Genomic DNA, 27,434 nt, shown 5'->3' on the forward strand with positions numbered 1-27,434 from the left:
CTTCCAGTTCATTAAGTGCCTCTCTCAATGTTAAAAAATTAGGTTTGTGTTTCACATGCAGTGGCTAAGAGTACATTCCCTGAAGCCAAAATGTCTGTGTTTTAATCTCAGCTCTATTACTTATTATCGGTGTCACATGGGGCAAATTATTGGACTTCTCTCTGCTTCATTTGGACATTAATATTACCAAATGGAAGAGGTGTTGTGGAGGGATTAAATGTCTTAATACATGCAAAGTGCTTAGAATAGTGCTTACAACACAGTGAGTACTCATGAAACAGGAATTAGTTATCATACATACTTTAGTATATTTTAGACTGACTAGTAATATCTTTCCTAAGTTTTCATTTTTACAGCCTTAAAGAGTTTTACACTTTTTCTTTACATGGTAGAACTTCATTTGCTTTTCTATGTCATAATGAAAAAATTATATGTGGTATACTTTTATATAAACACACATCTATTCACTTCTAGCCCATTAAGTCTTTCCTAAGGTATAGTGATGAGAACTATATTTAGTATTCTAGTTATAGGCACATCATATTTCTAAAAAGATAGAATGCCTTCTCCTGTCATGTTTAAAATATTTTTGATGAGACCCAGTATATTTATCTACTGCAGCCTATCAGTTGATATTTTCACCAACAGTTCTATAATGTTCTTGGATCTTATTTCAACTGTATTACAAGAATCCATTATCATAAATATTATATGTATTATATTATATGCTAAATGTACATTAAAATTTTTCTACAAGTTTTTTCTTCCTATTGAAGTATATTTGTTGCTTTTCTGCCCATCCACAAAGCCTTCAAAAATTACTTTGATCCTATCTACACAGATAAATATATTTTTAGGTGAAAATCTTAATTTCTCTGGAAAACATGGAGATTTATTTTTTGGTTCACTATGAAAAAGCAAAGTAAGACTGGTATACCAGCACCAAGCCCAGAGAATTGACTGAACGTTTTGCTTCCTTTATTATTTCAGCTTCCTTTGTTATTTAGTTTCATGTTATGAAAATAACATGTTGTTAGACCTTTATAAGAGCATTTTTTCCCTTCTCTGAAACTATTGATTAGGCTTTTTTTTTTCTTGTATAGAATGTACTATTGCAGATTTTGCTTTGCCCCCAAAGTTGCGATTCGCTCTGGGCTTGGTGCTGATGTTGCTTATTTGCCATCTTGCTGGGAATGGAAGCAAGATCCCAACTCTTCACTTGAGGAGCAGCCATATCATTTACACTGTGACAATTGCTTCACACAGAGGCTTTTTATAATGACAGTTTCTCTATAATTCTTGGGCGGATGTGGATATATATTATGTTCCACCTAATCTGCCAACTAGTATATAGATTATTTTATTGCAAAGGTGGTGCGTATCTATGGTGGTAGAACTGGAAATGATCTGGGTCATCTCTGACATTTGACTCTATAACCTCTCCACAAATGAGCTTGAGGACAAGAAACTTGACACTTTTCCAAATAGCCCATCCCATTTTAGCCCATTATATTAAGTAAAATTTAGATTCTCTGTAACTTCCAAAAAATTTATTTGTACTTTTCGTCGATGCATAATTTCACTTCAAAGGATGGAGATGGCACTCTTAGGTTGGAATGTGAAGTTTTAAAAAAAGACTGAAATTTCTTATTGCTTTTCATGTATTCAGATGAAGGCTCCTAAAATGCAACACGGTTTAAGGATGAAAATTCTTTAAAATGTAAAGATGAAGGTCTAGTTTTTAGAATAAGTAGATATGTGGATAGTGTCTTTGTAAGAATATCTTATTTTCTATAAGTTGGGTCCTTGTGCATAATGATCTCAGGGACTCTCTAATTTAGCATAAGACTAAAGTGACTTTGCAGAAACAGCTTGGTGGAAGGAGTGAATTACTCACTAGGCCATAAAAAGGTGTTGAAGTTTTTCTTTTTCTATTTAATTATTTATTGCCATGTGGGATCTTAGTTCCCCCACCAGTTATCGAACCTGTGTCCCCTGCAGTGGAAGCTCAGATTCTTAACCACTGGACAGCCAGGGAAATCCCTGAAGTTTTAAAATAAACTCCAAATGATGTTTATTTATCTGGGGAGCCAGACAACTTAAAAGGATAATAATTTGACCAACATTTTAAATAAGACATAGAACAGATCAGAGTATACAAACGTAGTTAACTGCCAGGACTACAGAAAGTGAATATTTTGGTTTTCTTGAATGTTTCTGAGTTTTCTTTATTTTATTTCATATAGTTCTTTAATGTTAGAACATTCTTTTGAAATATTAGCATGTTTCAGCTATGCTATAAGGAAGCATTGGAAATAAGGTTCTATATTTTAAAGGGAGTAATCATAACCCTGGAGACAAGGTGTCATTTTGAGGATAAAGACGGTGAAAAAAAACCCCGAAGGAAAGGTGAAATTAGTGGGGAGAGGGGACAAAGTTGTGGAGCAGCTTGTCACCAGCAGAAGCTTCTCTTTCTCTAAGCCCTTCTCGAGAAAACTTTGAAGGATTCCACATAATATTTTATCTAGGAAAGCTGTTTTGATTATGTCAACCTATTGGATTACTATCAGGTCCTGTTGGACATTCAAAGAAATCTCATTTAGTATTATTTATGAAGGAGAGATCTGAATCAAATGTCCCTTCTGGCCGTGTGTAGACCTTGGTTGCCATTCATTCATTCATTTATTAGAAAATACTTAATCAATTTCCATTTTATTCTAGTCAATATATTAAGCTCAAGGGTATATCTAAAATGGCCCCTTCTAGGACTCTCCAATCCCTTGACTAGGTTCTCTGTGTAAGTCTTTCCTGATTTCACTTCCTATGCCATCTGTCTTGGATTTCATGTCTCATTATTTTAGCCTCTTACTTGCCAATATCTTCAACTTATTTTTGTCATTGTCTTCCTGAGTTTGTATCATCACAAAACCTTAACCCTGTGTTTTTCACAACCCCAACAGAGCTTTGCTGGAGAAAAAGAATTTACCTGTGAAGATTGGTGCCACTAAAACTTTAAAGTCTTCAGTTCTTTTAGACACTAGACATTATTGTTTCCTGAGTTGGCTTTTTCTCGTTCTCTGCTATGTCTATGTCAAACCACTTCCATTCTTCTTAAGCCTTTAGTTTTCCATATACTTACTTTCTGAGCACACCCAGAATGGATAAGAAAGATCAAAGTTTAAAATTAGTTTTAAATTCATAATCTGCCACACATTAGGTGCAATTAATCTTACTGAGGTACAGTTATATCATCTAAAAAGCACTCATTAAACGTTGAGGATTCCCTTCTTTCTCTCCTACTCCTAATTCTCCTCTTCCTCCAGATTTTTCCTCTTCTCCCCTCCTCTAACCTTCTGTCTTCTATCTTCTTTACTTCCTCTTATGGAAGGAGATATATAAGTTATTCCTTCATTTCAACTCTAGTTTCCATACTTTTTGCCCTTTCAGGGATCTCGCTTTATCCTTTTTCTCCTTTCTTCAACATCCCCTTCTTTATAGACTCCTTTCATCAATATTTAAATACAATTCATGTAAGACTTTTCTTCCTAAAAGCAACATAAGCTTTTCTTGGACCCCTATGCACTCTCCCAGTGGCCATCCTGTCTGTCTTCTTCTCTTGTATTTTTGAGTTGTATGTCCTGCCTGTCTCCACTCGATGGTGGTGGACATCTCTGATGCACTTATTGTGTGTGGACCCAGGACTGAGCACTTCTCAGTCCTCCTCAGTTTATTGCAGTCTGGCTGCTGCTCACATTCTTTCACTGAAACTGCTCTTACCAAGGCCTCCAGTGACCTGGTTGCAAAAAACAATGGGCAAGTTTTAATACTAACTTTATTTATCATTTCAGTAGCATGGCCTATTGGTGCTCCCTTCTTTTAAATACAGCTTTTATCTTTTTTATGTCAGTGAAGCCATCCTGTCGCAGTTTTTTCTTTCACATTCTCATCCTTTGTTCTCTGACTACTGTCGGGGATTCAAATTTCTATGTTCTATTATTTGTTCTATAAACAAATTTCTATGTTTAATCATTAAATATTGTTCTCATTTTTATCTTAGTCCTTATTTTTTTCAGTCTCTGCTCTTTTTTCCTTAATAATTCCAACCACTGTCAGGCCTTTGTTTTTTTCCTTTTGTTTCATCTTTTGAGTTCTGACCCATATGGCTAATATTTGCTGGATACCTCCAGATGACACACTTATCTTAGATTCTTTATACCCAAAATAGAACCCAGAAACTCTCCTCTCAGGTCTCCTCCTCATTTGGGTTTCCTGGTCAGAAACCTTACTGCTATCTTGAATCTTTCTGCCTACTTTATTTCCTATATCCAGTCAATCACCGACCTGCCAAACCTACCTCCCAAATATATCTGTAGTATGCTCATTTTTTGCCTCATCTCCACAGCCATTATCCTAGTTCAGATCACTGTAATCTCTACCCTAGATTGCCCAAGTGGATATTGGGAGGTCTAAGTAGTTCCTTGGTTTATGGCTGCAGAAGTTCTTAATTCTAGAAGGGGCACCTAAATACATACATGGCACTTAAGGAATCATGATACTTCGGCTAAACTAATCATTGCCTTAGGGTTTGGAGAGATTGGTAAGCCTGGGTTATGCAGGGCCTCAGATAATACTAATTTGAATTTTTCCTGAAGGAGATGGGAAACTGTGGAAGTATCCTAAGCAGAGAAATAGCAAGACAAAATTGTGATTTAGAGAAGTGATATGGGCAGAATTCTGGAGGATGGGTAGGAGAATGGTAACACTGAAGGTAAGGAGGAAGTCAGTAATGACTGTGGTAATCTAAGAAAAATGTGGGAAATGGAAGCACTTACTTTTAAATGGGGAATTATTGAACAGAATTACCACACTGTATTTAACTCTTCCTACTTTATGCTGCTTTCAAGTTTTCACTATTATAACAAAGATGGCACTGGACATGCATATCACTTTACATATTTTGAATTATTTTCTTAGACCAAGTTGCCAGAAGTAGGAAAAGTGTATAATAGGTATGGATATTTTTAGATAAGTTGATGTTAGTTTAGAATGTGTTCTTTGAAATATCTTTTCTACAAATATTTTGAACACATTTCTTCCCTCTTTCTTTGAAGAATACATTTTAAGGAAACTGAAATTCTTTTCTCTTTGATATATTCTTTTAAATTTGATAATCACTGATCCTTTTTAACATTATTTCTAACACATGTTAAAACTTGATGTGACTTTTTTCCTCCTGTGCTGTACAGTAGGTCCTTGTTGGTTATACATTTTAAATATAACAGTGTGTACATGTCAACCCCAAACTCTGATTTTATTAATGAGGGGAGGTACACGAGAAAGCAAGCAAGCAAATACAAAAACAAAAAGAAAAATTAAAAAAAGAAACAAAAAAAACAAAAAAACTTGATGTAGGGATGTGGGATTTATTTATTTATTTTTCTTGCTGGCTGTTTCATGCATCTCCCCTCATCAACAAAATCAGAGTGTATGGTAAATGCGTTAATAATTATACCACAGACTATAGCCAGTATACAGGGGTTAAAACAGGGATTTTTAAAGTATTGACATTGAAAAGGTAACAGAAAATTAAAAGTAAATGAACAGGGGATTCCCTGGTGGTGCAGTGGTTGAGAGTCTGCCTGCCGATGCAGGGGACATGGGTTCCTGCCCCGGTCCAGGAAGATCCCACATGCCATGGGGCGGCTAGGCCCGTAAGCCATGGCCGCTGAGCCTGCACGTCCGAAGCCTGTGCTCCGCAATGGGAGAGGCCACAACAGTGAGAGGCCCGCGTACCACACACACACACAAAAAAATGTAAATGAACAGAATCAGTGATATCTAGAATCTAAATAACACTGGTTACTTTATTGGAAAGAAACTTATTAGGTTAAATTATGCCTAAATTTAATGCTTGGCAGTACCCCTTTAGGTTAAATCTTTTAGTTAACTTGATCAGCCACTGAGTGGAAATGCAAAATGACAAACATATTAAGCCATATGAACAATTTTCAAAGGAAATGCTGTGATGAGAAAAACATGAATTATGAAAATATCTTGTAATATGAAATATTCTTTAAAGGCCATTCCTGTGTATGAACTGAAGTCATCTGATAGAATGATAGTAGAAAAGTATCTGAAGTGTGAAAAACTTCTCTGGTGGAAAAATCAAAAGAAATCAGAGTCAACCTGTTGTAGTAGAATTTTGAGACTGTCCAAATTAAGCATAAATTAGATGTTCATGTTCGCACATATCCGTGTTTATGCTCATGGTTTTTCCAGCTTCGTTTATTGACTTCTTTCTATCTTTAGTTCAAGTGTCCCCTCTGCTGTTTAAGCTTGGCCTAGTTTCCCTGAAGACTCTCTGAAGACCCTATTTATAAAACAATCTGCCTGTTTAATAGCAGTGCTGTAGATTACAAGCATGAGTATGTTGGCTCCCCACTGAGAACCCTCAGACTACTTGACATACCCTCACCTCTCTGAGAGGTTCCACTAGCTTACTGTGTTCAGAGTCTAGAGATGCTTAGAAAAGGAAGGGATTAGAGCCTGACTGAATAGGAGTCATCTCTCATGAGTTAAGGGACCATGAGGTAGCCTAGAAAGAGGTATCTTTGAAGCAGAGATCCTCAGTAATGCACGGTGCCTGGGTAAAGATAATCATGACTAACATCTATTTAGTACTAAGCATCAGGCACTGCTTGTCTGACTTAACGGTGTAACCAGGGAATTTGTTGGCTGCACCCGTAATGTCAACTACTTGATAAACATTTCTAAACTGGTTGGCAAACAGCTGCTGACAATAGTCCCTTGAAGGTACCCCAACTCTCTGAACTTCTCTAGCTCTCCTACTGTTTCCCTGGGGCCCTTAGACCTCTCCATAATCCATCTACTATAGAGTTAACACCTGGTCCTGCAGGGACCCTCTAGAATCCTGTTCTGGCTTCCCAGCACCCCAGCAATGATTCTGGGGCATTCTGACTGTATTCATTAACAATGCATTAAGCACTTGTGCTCTGGAGCCAATTACCTGGGTTCGAGTCCTAGCTCTACCATTTACAAGATGTGTGGACTAATTAGTCTTTCTTTGACTCAGTTTTACTCATCTCTAAAATGGAGATGACAATGTATCTATCTCAAGTGGTTGTTCTGAGACGAAACGCAGAGCATTTAGAAGAGAGCTGACACATAGTAGGTAAAATAAAAGTATTTGTTATTTTTATTATCTGTACTAATGGTTAAATATCTTGACCATCTGTACTAGCCACCACTGCTGGGGAAAAGATAGGTAGTCTCTGCTGCTATCATTGCGCCCGGGGCCTCTAGCACTGCTGAATATTCTGAACAACATTCCAGTCTTTTTGAGATCTGGCTATATGGGACTTGAGTATCTTTCTTTTCTTCTTTACTACTTACTTTATACTTTAAATTGATTGTCAACATTTAAAAAAATCATACAACTTCAAATGAAAATCCAGATTTCTGGCATTCCTTGGAAATTTGGAAAACTGGCATCACTAGGGCCACATTTTGTCATGGCAACTATTGGCTAGACCCACACATTGGTTCCTTCCTTGGATGGATGTCAGCTCTGGTGCTTACCATACAGCCCACTGCGTCTCTGTTACCAGTTCAGCATTGAGTTTGCTGCCTCTGAACTAGGGTAGCCTAACTATCTCTTTCTTTGTAACATGGGAGCCTTCAACTTCAATAACAACACTTTATCACCTATACTAGATTGTAAGATTCTTTATGAAAGGGACCATGTTTTATTTATTTTTATGTCTTTGATTTTACCTTACCCATAGTCCTCATTGTTTGGACTGATGAACTTTAAGCTGATAGTGACTTAAGATGGTTTTAACCCTTATTCAGGAAACAGTTATTAAAACACAATATAATTATAGAAGAATATGTAACTGAGGGAGTTGAGTGAACAAATTTTTACAATTTTTGTAATCCTATAATATAGAGGTGGAATTTCATTTAGTTCAGCTGTCTGCTATGGTGATGTGGGAAGCTCCTCAGATAATTCCCATTCTTCCTTGGCAGTTATATGACCTTGAACAAATCATTTAATCCTGGTGAACCTGTTTCTGCCTTGGCAAAACATAGGTGATAATAAATGTTCCCTGAAAGTTTTGAGTATTAAATAAGATATAACATATTGTTTGGTTATAAAAATACTTGTAAAATGTTAATATACTTTGGGGAATTGTACTTATAGCAGTGTTTACAGATGAAAATACCAAGGCTCCAGAGGACTTGCTTCTTAGGGAAAAGTCAGAATTAGGACTCAAATCACATGAATCTTGACTAGTAGAATTTTTTTTTACTGAAACATCATTCACATTGTAACTAAATGTAGTTAAGAGATTAAAGAGAATAAAAATACTTATTGGAGGTGAGGTAAATCAGGGATCCACTAAATTTCTTTGAGCTATTATAGAAATGATCATTTTAGTATATAAAGGAAAATCAAAGGACTGAACTAAATGTATTCTTCATTTGAAAAAAAAAATTGAACATCTATTTTGGAGTCAGAGGCACATACTATGACTTAGTTCTAGGGTTCTTATTGGTGAAATTCTCAGTTTAGGAACTCGATAAATTGTCCTTGTTTTTCTCTTAATAAACTTCCCCTTTTGGTCTGGTTTATATAAAGGCAGGTGAAAATTACTAAAATAAACATTCTCTGGGTTTGAGTCTCTGAAATTTAGGAAGCAGAAGGCATTTTGGAAACCAAAGGACCTGTTTGCATCAATACTCTCTACTTTCCATTCACTTTTGTGGCCTTGGGCAAGTTACTCAGGGTCTCACTTTTCTCATTTGTAGGATGAAGATTCTAACGTCTTGAGGGTTATGCTGAAGAAATGTGCCTGACAGAGTGCTCAATTGTAACACATCGTTATTTGGTTGCAGTTAGAGTTTGAAGCTGGAAGAAATCTTAAAATTTGTTGCATTTGATTCCATCAATCTGTGTATGAGAGGATCCCTAATGAATCAAACTAACACAAACATTAGTCTGCTCAGTTTCCTTTGAAATTTGTGTAACTGGACTAATACGTCATTTTCTAAAGAAGACTTCTTAAAAATAACCAGAGACATGAATATGCAAAAACATTTACCAAAATTACAACTATATAATGTATATTTCTGGCAATGCAATCTTAGAAATTGTGAATATATACAATAAGGCTAGTATATCACTGTCAGAAACCTATCCAAAGTGCATAGGGAAAATTTACACAAATATTTGAATAAAATTATAAACTACTAGAAAAAAATAAATGACTATAACAATAAACATCACATGATCCAAATATAAGATTATCTGTAGTGAAAGACCACACTTTTCTAAAAAGTGAAATTTAAAATCACACAAGATGTTAAAAAAAGAAAAAACACTATGGCCAACTTAAAAATTGCTTCAAAATTTAAAAGTCTAGATCTCATGTTAAGTGTTCTTACCATAATAAAATTTTAAAAATTTAAAGTATAATGTTGGCATTTAGTATACATTAAGTGCTTAATAAATATTAGTTCCTTGAAAAAAAATCACACAAAGAGTTTATCCTATGAAATATATCTTTTTCAAAAACATGGTAACAATAAGAACAATGTATCATAACTACATGTAGACACAAAACAGTTAAATTCATGTTTCTTCTTTTAGTCTTCAGAGATTGAATTGATTTAATTGACAAATGGTACAGCTGTTCCCCAGCAACCACTCTGGACATGTATTTATAACTTGCCTCCAGGGATGGAAACTTCAGAAATAGCTCTTCAAAAAGAAAATAGCTCGAAACATTTTAGAATATAGTTTTTGACCTTGACCCTCTCACCTCAAACCACAATGAGGAGTTTGTAAAAAAAAAAAACATTAAAAGTACCAGTGTCAGCATAATTCCTTCCAGGTTCATCCAAGTCGTTGCAAATGGCAAAACTTCATTTTTTATGTCTGAATAATATTCCATTATATATATATATGCCATATTATCCTTAGTGAAATAAGTCAGACAGAGAAAGACAAGTACTGTATATTTTCACTTATATGTGGAATTTAAAAAAATGAACAAATATAGCAAAACAAAAACAGACTTACAGATACAGAGAACAAACTACCAAAGGTGAGAGGTGTGGGGAGGGATGGGCAAAATAGCAGTAGATGATTAAGAGATACAAGCTACTAGGTAGATAATAAATAAGTTACAAAGATATAATGTGTAGCACAAGGAATATAGTCAATATTTTATAATAACTTTGTATGGAGTATACTCTATAAAAATATTTAATATTGTACATCTGAAACTAATATAATATTTTAAGTCAATGACACTTCATTAAAAAAATCAGAAAAGTTGACTTGGTAGAAGTAATGACACCTACACAAAACTTAAAATAGAATCTGTAGTCAGTACATTATGATGTGCATAAAATATCAAGCCATTTGAGTAGAAAATAATTGATTCTTTTAAAAATTATTTCAGTGAATTAAAAATAAAAGTGGATAAATGAAAAAAATGTCAGCTTTTTATTTTAAAAATATCTTATTTATTTCAGTTGTGACTCAGGACTGCAGGGATGATTCTGTCCGCTGATGGGGCAGAGACACCAGAGCTCTCCATCCCCAGCCCCTGCCTCACTGTCCAGCTCCCCGTGGGGAATTGCCCTTGACAGCTCTGTCAAGGGATCCTGTCAAAGATTATAACTAGAGTGTTGAAGTTAGGTTATTTTGTTTTAATATGTTTTTCTTTAGGTTTTCCCAAGCTATAAAACAGTTTGAGCATGATATTGTTTCACACACATAAAATACAGTCACAAAATAGGATTTTATGAAAGCATGTACTTTTTTTGAAGTAAATATTGATGCAATTAGGATGAAGGTAAGAAGAGGAGAATCTAATTCCTTAGGTATAATACTTATGTCTCTGGTCAAAAACATTAGAGATCCTAAAAAGAGAGAGAGAGAAATTATAAAAGAGGGATTTTTAAAGCTAAAATGAGTTTGGTAAAATTACTTAAGAATAAATAATGCAAAATATCCCAGAGTAAAAGATATAGAAAATCTTGGCTAGTTGGGAAAGATTTTAATTTATTTGATGATATTTTTTGTACCACATATAAAAAGAGATACAGAAAATCCATCCTGTCAGCAAAATGTTGAGCCTCTTAATTTTGAATTATTCAAGTGGATGTGGAAACAGCAAAATTTACCTTGTTTTTAAAGTCTCATAGAGTCATTTTTATATCATCATTCTTTCTTGACCTCCAAATTTCATTGTATGCATGATCTGTTATTTGACTTTTTGTTTATTAATCATTACAGGACATCAGAGATGAAGGTAATGAGACTAAAGCCAGCAGGATGAGTAACTTAAGAAAGGCAAGAAAAGAAGTCACTAAACTACATATGTTTTCAACTGAAATAGGAGAAGTTGATATAGACAACTCAAAAGGTATCTTGCTACTATGATCCCTCAAGAATATGTAGTCAAAGACAATCTCTGTTTGGTCTCTTCTTCATAAAACATTTTTCTTCTCTTCTATGGGAGAAGCAAAGAAAGAAAGAAAATTTATTCCTACATAGGCAACATAAAAGAAGGAAAATATAGGCTTGCAGTATAAATATATAAAAATAATAAAAATATTTAGAATTTAAAGGGAGTAGAACTAGGAAAATAGTAGTGTGAACAAAAGAGTACAGAACAGAAGGAACATATGAGTAAGAAGAGAAGCATATTTCTGCTCTGAGAAATGAGTACAAAGATCATTACTGAGAGAGGCCACAATAAATATGTGGATTAAGTTTTCATAACACATGTTGGAAATCCAACTAGACTCCAATGGATTTGAAACAGTGCTGAAACTAGGAGTTGATTTGGACAACAGTCTGAATTCTAGGAAGAGTTGTGTTCCAAGGCAGGGGCAGTACAAATGGCCAGTGCGTGGCAACAATAAAATGCAGTTAGACTTTTGTAAACTTTATTATTGTTTTAAAGTTCTCTACAGAAAATGCAACCCCATATGGCTTAAAACCAGGGTGAACTACTCCCACTGCCCCTTATTTGGTATGTCACTGCCTAGGAATAAATTATTTTCTCAAGTATTCCTCTTTACATCATATTGAAAGACAGTTGAAAACAGTACCAACATTTTTAAACATGTTTCTTTCCTTTTTTAAACTGACATATAGTTGATTTATAATATTGTGTTAGTTTCAGGTGTACAGCAAAGTGATTCAGTTATATAAATTTTTTCAGATTATTTTCCATTATAGGTTACTACAAGATATTGAATATTGTTCCCCGTGTTATACAGTAAATCCTTGTTTTTTATGTATTTTATATATAGTGATGTGTATCTGTCAATCTCATACTCCTAATTTTTTCCCTCCCCACTCTCCATTTCCCCTTTGGTAACCATAAGTTTGTTTCTATGAAAACCATTAAATCTACTACAGAAATTGTAAGTCCATTTCTGTTTTGCATATAGATTTGTCTTACTTTTTTAGATTCCACATATAAGTGATTATCATATATTTCTCTTTCTCTGTTTGACTTATTTCACCCAGTATGATAATCTCTAGGTCCATCCATGTTGCTGCACATAGCAATATTTCATTTTGGGGGCTGAGTAATATTCCATTGTATGTATGTATATATATATATATATATATATATATATATATATATATATATATATACATACCACACATACCACACCTTCTTAAACCAATCATCAGTTTATGGACACTTGGGTTGTTCCAATGTCTTGGCTATTGTAAATAGTGCTGCTATGAACATCGGGGTACATGTATCTTTTCGAATTAGAGTTTTCATCTTTTCTGGATATATGCCCAGGAGTGGGATTGCTGGAACATATGGTATCTCTATTTTTAGTTTTTTAAGGAACCTCCATACTGCTTTCCATAGTGGCTACACCAATTTACATTTCCACCAAAGGTGTAGGAGGGTTCCCTTTTTTTAATCTAGCAGTTATTTGTAGACTTTATGGTGATAGCCATTCTGACTGGTGTGAAGTGATATCTCATTTTGATTTTGATTTGCATTACTCTAATAATTAGTGATACTGAGCATCCTTTCATGTGCCTGTTGGCCATCTGTATGTCTTCTTTGGAGAAATATCTATTTCATTTTGATAAAACGGCCATACTACCCACAGCAATCTGCAGATTTAATGTGATCTCTATCAAATTACCTATGACGTTTTTCACAAAACTAGAAAAAATATCTCTAATATCTATATGGAACCACGAAAGACCCAGAACTGCCAAAGCAATGCTGAGGAAAAAGAACAAAGCTGGAGGTATAACCGTCCCAGATTTCAGACAATACTACAAAGCTACAGTAATCAAAACAGCATGGTATTGGCACAAAAGCATCATATAGATCAATGGAACAGAATAAAGAGCCCAGAAATAAGTCCACACACTTAAGGTCAATTAATATTTGACAAAGAAGGCAAGAATATACAACAGAGAAAAAACAATCTCTTCAGCAAGCAGTGTTGGGAAAGTTAGACAGCTGCATGTAAATCAATGAAATTAAAACATTCTCTCACACCATATACAAAAATAAACTCAAAATGGTTTAAAGACCTAAATATAAGACATGACACCATGAAACCCCTAAAAGACATGAATTGTAGCAATATTTTCTTACACCAGTCAATATTTTCTTTAGGCCAAGGCAAAAGAAATAAAAGCAAAAATAAACAAATGGTACCTAATCAAATTTAAAAGCATTTGCACAGCAAAGGAAACCATCAACAAAACGAAAAGACAACATATGGAATGGGAGAAAATATTTGCAAACAATGAGACCAACAAGAGATTAATATAAAAAATACACAAACAGTTCATAAAACTCCATATCAAGAAAACAAACAACCTAATAAAAAATGGGCAGAAGACCTTAACATTTTTCTTTATTTCTACAGAAAGGATTAGGAACCAAATGGTGTGTCACAAATTGGGGGATACCAACAAACCAGTCATGGGACCTGGCTCTGCTGAATCTCATTTGCCAGAAGATGACAAGGACTCCAAAGATCAGACAATAGTGATAAAGCCATTGCCCCATAAAACATCAGCTAGCGCTCCTGGTGGTGAATTTCACCCAAACTCCAGCTATACTGGTAAGGACTCTGGGACAAACTGGCACATGGGTCTAGTTGCTAATCCCAAATTATATTTGAATTAGTGACATTGTGTTGTCGGTTGAAGATGCTAGCCTGAAAGTCAGAACAATTGAAATAATTTATACACCTGTCATTTATAAAGTGCTTTACAGTTTTCTTTCCCCACTAGGCTGCTCATCTGGAAAATGGGAGGGTTGCAATGCATGCTCTCTCAAGACTTTTCTAAAAGTAAAATTGTTAGTATTATTATTTTTTTTTAGATTCTATTCCCATATAGGTCATTACAGAGTGTTGACTATTCATTGTGTTATACAGAAGATTCTTATTAGTTATCTGTTATATATGTATAGTGTGTATATGTTGATCCTAATTTATCCCTCCCCCCTTTCCCCCTTGGTAAATGTAAGTTTGTTTTCTACATCTGTAACTCAATTTCTGTTTTGTTAATAAGTTCATTTGTACCTTTTTTTAAGATCCCACATATAAGATGATATTTGTCTTTCTCTGCCCTTCATACTTCCCTCAGTATGACAAACTCTAGGTCCATCCATGTTGCTGCAAATGGCTTATTTTGTTCTTTTTAATGGCTGAGTAACATTTCATTGTATATATGTACCACATCTTCTTTAACCATTCCTCTGTTGATGGACATTTAGGTTGCTTCCTTGTCCTGGCTATTGTAAATAGTGCTGCAATGAACATTGGGGTGCATGTATCCTTTTGAATTATGGTCTTCTCTGGATATATGCTCAGGAGTGGAATTTCTGGATCATATGGTGGCTCTATTTTAATTTAATCTTATTTTTTATATCTTTATTGGAGTATAGTTGCTTTACAATGTTGTGTTAGTTTCTGTTTTACAACAAAGTGAATCAGCTACAAGTATACATATATCCCCATATCCCCTCCATCTTGAGTCTCCCTCCCACCCTCTCTATCCCACCCCTCTAGGTCATCACAAAGCATTGAGCTGATCTCCCTGGGCTATGCAGCAGTTTCCCACTAGCCATCGATTTTATATTTGGTAGTGTACATATGTAAGTGCTACTCTCTCACTTCATCCCAGCTTCCCCCTTCCCCCCACCCATGTTCTCAAGTCCATTCTTTACGTCTGTGTCTTTATTTCTACCCTGCCAGTAGGTACGCCAGTACCGTTTTTTTTAATATTCCATATATGTGCATTAGCATATGGTATTTGTTTTTCTCTTTCTGACTTATTTCACTCTGTATGACAGACTAAGTCCATCCACCTCATTAGAAATAACTCAATTTCTTTCCTTTTTATGGCTGAGTGGTATTCCATTGTATATATGTGCCACGTTTTCTTTATCCATTCATCTGTTGATAGACATTTAGGTTGCTTCCATGTCCTGGCAATTGTAAATAGTGCTGCAATGAACATTCTGGTACATGTCTCTTTTTGAATTATGGTTCTCTCAGGCTATATGCCCAGTAGTGGGATTTCTGGGTCATATGGTGGTTTTATTTTTAGTATTTAAAGGAATCTCCATACTGTTCTCCATAGTGGCTGTATCAATTTACATTCCCACCAACAGTGCAGGAGGATTCCCTTTTCTCCACACCCTCTCCAGCATGTATTGTTTGTAGATTTTTTTGACGATAGTCATTTTAACCGGTGTGAGGTGATACCTCATTGTAGTTTTGAGTTGTATTTCTCTAATAATTAGTGATGTTAAGCATCTTTTCATGTACCTCTTGGTCATCTGTATTTCTTCTTTGGAGTAATGTCTATTTAGATCGTCCACTCATTTTTGATTGGATTATTTTGTTTTTTGATATTGAGCTGCATGAGCTGTTTGTATATTTTGGAGATAAATCCCTTGTTGGTTGCTTCGTTTGCAAATATTTTCTCCCAATCTGTGGTTTGTCTTTTCATTTTGCTTATAGTTTCCTTTGCTATGAAAAAGCCTTTAAGTTTAATTAGGTCCTATTTGTTTATTTCTGTTTTTATTTTCATCACTCTCAGAGGTGGATCAAAAAATATCTTGCTGCAATTTATGTCAGAGAGTATTCTGCCTATGTTTTCCTCTAAGAGTTTTTCAACATAGTTTTGGAAGTCTTAGCCATGGCAATCAGAGAAGAAAAAGAGGTAAAAGGAATCCAAACTGGAAATGAAGAACTAAAATTGTCACTGTTTGCAGTTGACATGATACTATATATAGAAAATCCTAAAGATGCTACCAGAAAACTACAAATTGTTCATCAATGAATTCAGTAAAGTTGCAGGTTACAAAATCTCTTTCATTCCTATACACTAACAATTAAAGATCAGGAGAAATTAAGGAAACAATCCCATTTACATCAAGAAGAATAAAATACTTAGGAGTAAACCTACCTAAGGAGGCAAAAGATCTGTACTCAGAAAACTATAAGATACTGATGAAAGAAATTGAAGATGACACAAACAGCTGAAGAGGTATACCATGTTCTTGGATTGGAAGAAAGAATATTGTCAAAATGACTATAGTACCCAAAGTAATCTATATATTCAAAGCAATCCCTATCAAATTACCAGTAGCATTTTTCACAGAATTAGACAAAAAATTTTACAATTGTATAGAGACACAAAAGACCCTGAATAGCCAAGGCTATCATGAGAAAGAAAAACGGAGCTGGAAGAATCAGGCTTCCTGACTTCAGATTATACTACAAAGCTACAGTAATCAAACAGTATGATACTGGCACAAAAACAGAAATATAGATCAATGGAAGAGGATAGAAACCCCAGAGATAAAGCTACGCACCTATGGTCACCTAATCTATGACAAAGGAGGCAAGAATATACAATGGAGAAAAGACAGTCTCTTCAATAAGTGTTGCTGGGAAAACTGGGTAGCTACATGGAAAAGATTGAAATTAGCACATTCTCCAACACCATACACAAAAATAAATTCAAAATGAATTAAAGACCTAAATGTAAGACCAGATACTAAAAATTCTCTTATTCTAAATTTATGGGTTATCGATAGTGATATAGCTATTTTGGCCTATGAGTGTATTGGTCAAAAATCTGTGGGATCCAAGTGATAGAAATTAATTTTAAAATTATTTATTCCACATAGGAATCCATGATTAAAAGATTGAACAAACAAGGTTTGGAAAGGTAGAAATATAGCAGGGTGTAAGGTTAAAGATACAGTGTCTACCAGGCTACTCTCACTTCTGAAACCAATTTCAAGACTGGGAGTTCCCTAAGACTAACCTTAGTGTTGATAATTAGCTATAAGAACTCACCAAAGGCTATTATCCTCAAGGTTATGGTTGATTACAATGAAAACAAAATACAGATTAAATTCAATTAAGGAAAGGTTTCATGATGAAGAGTCCAAGGAAGTTCTAAGCATGGAACTCCCACTTGTCCTCTGCCACTGAAGTCATGGACAAACACTATTTTCTTGGCAAAGGTGTGTGACAATGTAAACGGAGTATTGCCAACCAGAGAAGCTCACCTTAGTCTTGGTGTGCAGGTCTTTATTGGAGCTCCACAGTCAATTGGCCACACGGCTGACCTCAGTCTCCAGCTCCACTGGGGTCAAGCTGATGCCACATGACTCAGTAATAAATGACATTGCTGGACTCTCTAGTGTGACCAGAGACACAAGGAAAACAAAGGCACTCTTGTCAGGCAGGACATTCTAAGGGCTTAGAGATTACCAGTCAGGGCCAAGGGTAAAGGCCAGAGCTCTCTTTGGGCAAGGTTAAATTCTTTACCACAAACAGGGCCTAAGAAGTTCACAGAGCCTGAAAGTGAACACTGTCAGGCTCCTTATATATTAATTTTCTGTTGCCACCATAACAAATTTAGCATTTTAAAAGAACACAATTCATTATCTCACAGTTCTGTACATCGGAAGTCTAGGTTTGCACATCTGATTTCTCTGCTCAAGTATGTCAAGGCCAAAATCAAGGCGTCGGCCATCTTAGTTCTTAGCTAGAGATTCTAGGAAACAATACACTTACAAGATCATTCACACTGTTGGGAGAATCCAGTTCCTTGCAGTCATAAGACTGAGGTTCCTGTTTCCTTGCTGGCTGCCAGCTGGGGTGGCCCTTAGCTCCTGGAAGCCTTTGGTTCTATATCTCTGAGCCAGTAGTGCCTCAGATATTTCTCATGTTTGAAATTTCTATGAATTCCTTGTCTTCCACACCTCTTTTCTGCCTACTGCTGGAGAAAGTTCTCTGCTTTTAAGGGCTCACCTGAATAATACAAGACAATGTCCCTGTTTTAAGGTCCATAAACTTAACTACATCTGCAAAGTCCTGTTTGCCCCGCAGCTTAACATATTCTACATGTTCCAAGGTTTAGGGTGTCAACATCCTCGGGAGAAATTCATACCATCTCTCATGTCTGCATTTCTCCGTGGCTTCATGAATGTCTCTTTCTGTGTTTGGCTTCATGAATTTCTCCATGAAGTGAAGAACATGAGCACCGGCAGCCTCCAAGCATCAGGGACTATCAATACAAATGCCACAGGGGCCAGACAGATAATGCCAATGAGTGAGGTGTGCTGGTGAGAAAGTAGTGAGTGCTACTCACTCAGAGACCACATGGCTTGCAAAGCTGTGAATATTTACTATCTGGTCATTTACAGAAAACATTTGCCAACCCATGGATTAGAGGATGCATACATACCCCATTTGAAGGCCACCTCAGAGTTCCAGCCAATGGTTGCTGCAGAGAAATGTTCACCCAGTATTGCCAAATCTTTCTCTTTTTTCAAGAGAAGGTTGAACTCAAGATTTTTATATGAAATTTTCTGATATTTAAGTGTCAACTAATTTTAAAAATTTCCAAACACTGGGAAGGCTAATGAGAAAATATCTGCTGACTACACTGGCTCTTTCACAGTTTGTGACCTTTGTTTTATATAGTTTCAGGCATAAAAGGGAAATGGAATTTACCATTATTTAGTCTCAAGTCAAAATATCTGAGAAAAGAACTGTGTCATGAGCTCTCTTCTCACCAATCAACTATGACTAGGGGTGTGGGTATAATCATTGATTGATTCAACTTTATTAATTCACAGTCTTCTTCTTTGGCCCAGGGCTAGATTTTTTACAGGCCCCAAGTACCAGAAAGTATCCAACTCCAAACAAACAACCAATAAATAATTTCAAAATAAATATAAAAATAAATCTCCAAGATAAGTGTAAGGAATTTCAATGTGGTGTTTTCTTCTCTATAATAACTACTTTGAATTTATTAAAAATGTATTGTTTCAAAGAATAACTCCCCCTACCCTCACTTTTTATTGTTTTTGTTTTTGTCCCGGCTTTTATACCAGGTTATTCTGCCACCCGTGTTTTCCAATACTGCTGGGCTAATGTGATGTGGCCAAAGGTGGGGTCACATCTGCATTAACAGTGCGGCTCTCAGAGCAGCCAGGTCGATGAAGGAAAGGAATATGGCAGCCGTCCCTAAGCTGAATGTATTACAGAGTGTACTCTCAAATGCACTTTTCCTCTTTTGAAATGAGTTTTCTGAAAGCCCAAACACCTATTTAATTTGCCTTTTATAAGTGACCATGGCTTGTTCTCTATAACTGAAACATGTCCTCATTGTCATGGAACATGGACATTTCTCCAAGGCTTTCTAGCTGCTATAGAGCTTTGAGGTTTGCTTGGTTTTTCATGTTTTCTTATTTTTCCCCTTAAAAACTCACAGCCATAAAACTTCCACTATAAAAGCACATTGATTTAATTTATTAACTCTCTGAGGAGATGGGAAAGGAGAGCACCTCTCAGGAGCCACAGTATAAGAAAAACAAATGAGCCCCTGAAATGGCAAATATCTGTCTGCTCTTCTATCATACACATGTATGCTCTATCATACACATCTGGGGAGGGCTGACCAAAAGGTTTAATTGTAACTAAGAAGTGCAATTTATTTGAAGAAAAGAAAGTCAGACAATTCAGATTAGTTGATGCCATGAAAATGAAATTTGATTGAATAGGGCTGTCATATTTGGTGAAAGAATTAAACTTTTAAATGAAAATTTCATACTTAGGATACATATCAAAATGTGATGCCAATTTTTACTTTTTAATTAGACAAGGTCAAATCACATGATGTATTAATTACTTAACTAAATAATTAAATCACATTAATTATTAAATTATTAAAGGAATAGCCAGTGAGTGCCTATGATATGTCTGTACTGCTTGGAGGTACTGGGGATACAATAGCAAGTAAGTAAATACATAATAAGTAAGCTCTCCTGGGGCTAACATGCAAGTGGTGAAAGACAGTAAACTTGTATTACACAACAACATGGCAGGTGGTGATTAGGACCCTGAAGAAAATGGAAACTGGTCAGTATATTATTATGGGCTGAATTGTGTCTCCCCAGAATTCATATGTTGAAGTTCTAACCCCTAGTACCTCACAATGTGACTATTTGAAGACAGAGTTTTAGAAGAGGTAACTAATGTTGAATGAGTTCTGTAGAATGGGCCCTAATCCAATATGACTGGTGTCCCTATAAGAAGCAATTAGGAAACACACACACAGAGGGAAGACCATGTGAAGAAGATGGCCATCTACAAGCCAAGGAGAGAGGTCTTCAGAAGAAAATGACCAATCCTGCTGACAGCTTGGTCTTGGACTTCTACTCTCCAGAACTGTAAGGAAATACATTTCTGTTTAAGCCTCCTGGTCTATGGTATTTGTTATGGCAGCCCTAGCAAACTAATATATACACTCACTGTCCAGCCATAGTGTAACTTGGTGATGTTAGAGAGAATCAGTGGTTGGACCTGTCCACATTGTGATCAAATCTCAGAGAATTAATACTTCAGATGATTATGTTTTATTTTCCCAGCACTTTAACCATGATAAATTATCCCACCTTTGCATTTGGTGGCATGTTTATTGTCTATAGTTTCCTCACTCAATAATATAAAGCTCTCCAAGGGTGCCCAGCCTTTTTCTGGCTGCCCCTATAATATATGTGCAGTATAAATAGTATGTGGTAACAAAAAACAAATCTATATTGAGTGGATAAACCTTTTTCTTATTTTAAAATAACACACATTTATTGTAGTAACTGTAGAAGATACAGATAAGGGAAAGAACTAATGATTACCTGTGATTGTATTATTGGTGAACCAGTAAAATGACTATTCCTTTAATAGGAGATGTCTTCTGATTTTTTTATGTTATTAATATATTTATGGTTTACATGTAATTGCTTATTACGTTTAGAATACTGATTATCTGAAATTTTCCATATTTTAAAATGCCTATAAATTTTATTTTCTTTAAGGAGAATTATTCATCTTGGGCAGAACACCCAATACTTCAGAATAAGTTTGGGAACACAGCAGCTGCTAATTTGGCATAAAACACTGTAAATGCTACAGCTTAATTGTTTCTGTTAAATGGAAGGTAGTTATAAAGCCTATGGAGCATCAGAGCAGCCAAATTTATCAGTGACGGGACAGCACCCCTAATATATTTGCATAGGTAGAACCAATCAAATGACTACACATGCTTCATGTACTTAAAATCTACTTAATCTGTGTTTTTAAACTGTCAATCTTTATGTTTTAAAAGCATAATTATATCTCAAAAAATGATACTCAAGCATCACTTTAAAATTACAGCTGTTCAACATCAGTGATGTGACAGATTGATGGGTATTCAGATTCAGACATGATCATGGTACCATTTACCAGGGTTAGAGTAATTGTGCTCACTTGATGCATTTAAGAAACATTGATATGGTGCTTACTGTCTGCCAAGAACTGTTGAATAACTTGTTTAATCATCATAACAAGCCTATGAAATAGGTAATACTGTGTCAGTGAGAAAGCTGAGGCACATAAGAAAGCTGAGATAAGGCAAGTTGCCAGGGCAAAGGCAGGATTTGTAGGGAGGCAGATGAGTTTCAGTGTTTGTGCTGAATGACTATAATCTGCTGCGTCTCCTAAAAGTCGGACAGTAGCCAACATCTATGATGTGCACTGTGTGCCTGATCCTCCCATACGCTTTAGATACATTCAGTCACTTTATGGTATTGAGCCACCCACCGAGAATCAAAATGTCTGGGTTCCAGTTTCAATTTTGGTGATGGACTGAGAGCGTGATTCAGGGAACCTGGTTGTACTTCTCTGGGACTTAAGCTACTGAGTTGGTTGAATTAGATGTTATCTCCAGTCTCTTTTAACTCTAGGGTTTTAGAATTTGTAGACTATCTTAAAAGTCTTGAAAAAAAACTTTTTTTGAAGTTTTCTAGTTTTTTTAAAATGGAGTACTCAGTCTAGATTTTTCATCTCCTACACTCTCATTCTTGAAAAACACTTTTATATTCTCATTTATACAAATTTTATATTTGACAGAGATGTAGATGTCTTAGATCCAGATGCCGTTATAAAGATATATAGCTCTTTTGGCAAAGAAAACGAAACAAAAAAGCAAACCCACAGAAAATAAAAACAAACAAATAATTTTACCTTTAATCATACAGGCACTTTTTATTTGGGTAAAACCAGTTAGTTCAAGAAGCTCAGTCTTTTCGATGATACTCATCTATATACAGCCTTATATGGTGCCAAAGCAGTGATGTAAATATATTCTAATTCCCATAAGCAAAGACATTTTCAGTAAGTGCTTACACATAATATTGCTATTTACTTAAGCAAATAGAGTTAACCTTCACCTCGTCCCAGGTGATAATCTCTTAGACTGTTTAGGAACAATGTTCTCAGGAATAAGCCAAAGACATGGAAACATATGATGCTTTTGTTAATGATCATAATGACTAATTTACTATTCTCTAGCCTCATTTTACTTCGCAGTTCATCATGATCTAATGATTTAGACCATTTTTTATTTTACAGATAACACCAGGGACAGCACTCCAATTCCTACTGCACCTCAACTCTCCTCTAGAATGAAACACATTAAACAAGAAATGGCCAAAAATCACCTTCAGTTTGTGCGATTTGAAGCAACAGACCTGCATGGTGTGTCCAGGTCTAAGAGTATCCCTGCACAATTTTTCCAAGTGAGTTTTGCAAGTAGAGTCATGATTGAATATAATTTCATTCAATTCATTTGCAAGGAAATGGTCCTCATTGCTCTTTCTTATGTTATTGTAATCTATACAGCAATTCTAGTTGAAAACCAATCATTCATTGTGTTTCTTCCCTTACCACTCCCCAGACACATTATTGTTCCCCTAAGAGCTGAATGTATACTTTCAGCTCCCAAACAGCAATTCATTTACCCAATATAAATATAAAACTAATTAAGACTGGTAATTTTCATTCTTCTGCCTTGAATAATTTCACTCCTTTTTTCTCTTATTGCAATTATGAAGATTATAATTTGTTTGATATGAGAAAATTACAACAGAAGACCCAGGAATAAATACAAAGAGAAAAAAAAAGATTAAATAGAATTTGCTAGATAAAAAGCATATCCATTTTAGCTTCTAATTCTGATAAGAATATATCCTATTTTTGTTGGATGACAATAAATATTATTAAGTTCTCAAAAATAGTGATATCAAGAAATACGATATTTTTAGATATGTTTTGAGATTTTCTGAGTATTTTTCAGTTTATGTCATGTATTTACTTTAATAACTGACTTACTGTGTTACTGAAACATCATTTCTTAGGAAGGGACATCAGTATTATATACAAAAGTATGAAAATTAAGCATCCTCTAAGATTATTGTTTAAATATATCTTACTTATTACTTCAATATCAAATTGTAATTTTTCTCATTTGCTTTATATTGGGAAAACCTGGGCATCTTCAAAACACTTTTTAAAGAATTCCAAAAGATTCAAATCTGTTTCTTCAAAAATTCTTTAGATCTGCCTGCACACACACACACACACACACAAACAAACACACACACGAAGTTTATGTACCTAGGTCCTTGAGTAGGTTGAAAATTAAGCGGGCGCTGAATAAACAGTGCTTGACTTACTCAACTTTACTATTGGCAAAAGCAGATTTGGATCATCCAGGTCAAATGGCACTTGGAAATGTGTAGAGGTGGTGGAAAGTGAAGGAGGCTCACCAGCACCTGCAGAAGAGTCACTTCTGCGAGCATCAGCCCTTCCTCGTTAGCCACGCTGTTTGAGATTTGGAAGTAATATAACAAAGAGTTTGGCTTGCAGAATGTGAGTAGGTTTTGTTACCCTCACGGTGTTCACTGACATCATAGGAACCAAGCTTTACAGTCAGCTTTTTCTCCACCCATTAATGGAAACGTCAACACATGAAACCTTACTGGTATTCCTACTACACAATTTCTACATTTTTATGTGTCTGTTCAACTTTATAACTTCATTATTTTCATGCTGTATGGCACATAGAAAAGTTAAATAAAAGCTAAATCCATTGAACCCAAGAGGTATTTGACTAGAAAGTGCCTTAGCAATCATTTACACTAACACTTCTGTTTCACAGATATGAAGGCTGAGGCACATAACATATAAGCCACATAACATAACATATGAGGCACATAACATAATATATGAGGCACATAACATAACATTAGGCACATAACATAACATATGAGGCACATAACAAAACATATGTGACACATAACATAGTTCTGTGATCTGCTTAACTTCACACAAGGAATTAATGAGAGTTAGGACTGCTGACTTGAAGGCTGCAACATTTTGGAAACTATAACATAGGTCCACATTCACGGGCAAGGTTTCTGGAACTCTGCGCCTGTGAGGTAGTTTGCTCGTTAGTGGGTTGTAAAGGTGAGTGAAGAGAGGAGTGCAACTGTCAGCAGTCCCGACTCTTCTGTCCTGTGTGTCCCGGGTGTGACAACAGTCAGCTCTCTGAGAAAGACTGAGGATTCTTTACTGTAGACTTCGGAGTCAGTTACCTGTGGAGATTACAATAGAATAAGCCTTATCTGAAGTATTAGCTACTATGCCACACGGTAAAAAGTGCTTTAAAAAATATTTTTGGTTATGAGCAGTTCAAATAGTTCTGTTAGGTTTTACCTTTGTCATTGGCTATAGACATTTTCTTTATCATTATAGCTTTTCTTTATGAGTGCTGTTTTCATGAACATGAGCATATAAAGTCTCCAAGGCTAAAAGCTATTAAGCCTTGTTTATAAATTACCTTTGGGGGGTCTATTTTAAACTATTAAAAATTATCTGATACTAAGCTAGCTTTAACCAACAGATGTTAAACATTTTTTCCGTTCTCCCACCCCCCACGTTTTTGTTTGTTTTCAAGTTTCAAAACTTGATTGCTCTATCCTTTAACTTCTTTAGGAAAAAGTGATCCATGGCGTTTACATGCCCCGAGGTTATCTTGAATTGATACCAAATCCTAAGGACAATGAAGTGGATCACATAAGAGCAACATGTTTTAATAGTGACATAGTCCTGATGCCAGAGCTATCGACCTTCAGAGTTTTGCCGTGGGCCGAGAGGACTGCAAGGGTGATCTGTGACACGTTCACTGTGACTGGCGAGCCACTGCTGACTTCCCCAAGGCACATCGCAAAGAGGCAGCTGAGCCGGCTGCAGGACTCTGGCTTCTCCCTGTTCTCTGCCTTCATCTATGATTTTTGCATTTTTGGTATACCTGAAATTATCAATTCAAAGACCATATCTCTTCCTGCTTCAGCATTGCTAGATGATCATGACCAGCCCTTCATCCAGGACCTCGTGGATGGGTTGTATCACACTGGGGCCAATGTTGAGAGCTTTTCCTCCTCTACCAGGCCTGGCCAGATGGAAATCTGCTTTCTGCCCGAATTTGGCATCCGTTCAGCTGATAACGCATTTACCTTTAGAACAGCTGTCAAAGAAGTGGCAAGGAAATATAATTACATCACCAGCTTTTTCATCGAGACTGGATTCTGCAATTCAGGAATTTTGTCTCATAGTCTCTGGGATGTCGATGGAGAGAAAAACTTGTTCTGTAGCAGTTCTGGAATGGAGCAGCTCACGACCACTGGGAAAAAATGGTTGGCAGGTCTCTTGAAGCACTCTGCGGCTCTCAGCTGCTTGATGGCTCCTGCTGCGAGCTGCCGGAAGCGCTATTCCAAGGAGAGTAAAGACCTGAAGGAGAGTGTGCCGACAACGTGGGCATACAACGATAACAGCTGTGCTTTTAATATCAAGTGCCATGGTGAGAAAGGCACCAGAATAGAAAATAAACTGGGCTCAGCCACGGCAAACCCTTACCTGGTGCTGGCCGCCACTGTGGCTTCAGGCTTGGATGGACTTCAAAGAAACGATGGTGTTTTGGCTGCTCCAGAGGACAGCACAGACCTTCATCAGCCCAAACTTTCTGAGATCCCTTTGAAACTAGAAGATGCCCTCATGGCACTGGAGGAAGATCAATGTCTGAGACAGGCTCTAGGGGAAACTTTTATTCGATATTTTGTTGCCATGAAGAAATATGAGTTGGAAAGTGAAAAAACAGATGCTGAGAGAAATAAATTCTTAGAGTATTTTATTTAGTGTGAAACACTTAACTACTCCTTTAGCGATGTGAGTTTTACTTAAGTAGTTGATCTGCCAGAAAGAAAAGATTGGATTTTTGCAACAACAACAAGACTACAAATGCTTTCTCTCTTTTTTGTCCCCATGGAGTATTTGACAGATGAAGTGGGGTTGCTGAGAGGATTCTGATTCAAAAACAAACAATAAAGTTGTGGTGCAGCTGTGATGTGAAAATCAGCAAACCTTGTCACTCGGTGGTCATTGCCTCCGCGTATGTTGACCTAGATACGAATATTCAATTTTGTGGGAGCAACAAATATATTCACACAATTAAAAAGACTTAAGAATTAGAATGCAAAATTTAAATGACTAAAAAAAAATAATTTCAATTATACACATAGGTTGTGACTGCCAGCAAAACAAAGATATCCACTAATATAATCTCACTCATCAAGGCATTCTGAGGGTCTGTTTTGCAAGCATCATTGTGATGCCTCTAAATGAGTTAACTAAGTTTTAGAAAAATATGTCATGATGACAAGTTAGCAGAAGTTTTCACATATGTCCCTTCTCTTTCTACCCTTTGTCACCAGCTCCTAAAAGGCCAAGGAATTTCAAGGCTGTAATGTCCATAAGAAACAAATCCACAAGAAATAGATTTTGAGCTGGGAACAATGAGGTCAAATATTTAAAAGTAGTGAAAATGTTTCTTTAAACAGTATCTCATATAGAAGCGGAATTCATAAAATACGGATGGAATGGGGATGGGCTGCGGTGGGTGGGCTCTGCCTCGTTTGTACCAC

At 35.9% G+C, this 27,434-nt stretch overlaps 1 protein-coding gene across 1 annotated transcript in view; it reads left to right on the forward strand.

Moving 5' to 3' along the window:
• Positions 1-26,649, forward strand: part of LGSN (lengsin, lens protein with glutamine synthetase domain) — a gene marked incomplete at both ends in the record, with an annotated part of 29,337 nt that extends 2,688 nt beyond the window's left edge. Inside the window, 4 exons of the mRNA XM_079716136.1 lie at positions 11,330-11,459; positions 13,963-14,160; positions 23,026-23,192; positions 25,450-26,649. Of these exons, the coding sequence (XP_079572262.1) occupies positions 11,330-11,459; positions 13,963-14,160; positions 23,026-23,192; positions 25,450-26,649 (1,695 nt within the window). The remainder of the gene's footprint in view (positions 1-11,329; positions 11,460-13,962; positions 14,161-23,025; positions 23,193-25,449) is intronic.
• Between the last annotated feature and the right edge of the window lie 785 nt (positions 26,650-27,434).

Source organism: Hyperoodon ampullatus (assembly GCF_949752795.1).
Source record: "Hyperoodon ampullatus genome assembly, chromosome: 12".
In the NCBI taxonomy this organism is placed as follows: Eukaryota; Metazoa; Chordata; class Mammalia; order Artiodactyla; family Ziphiidae; genus Hyperoodon; species Hyperoodon ampullatus.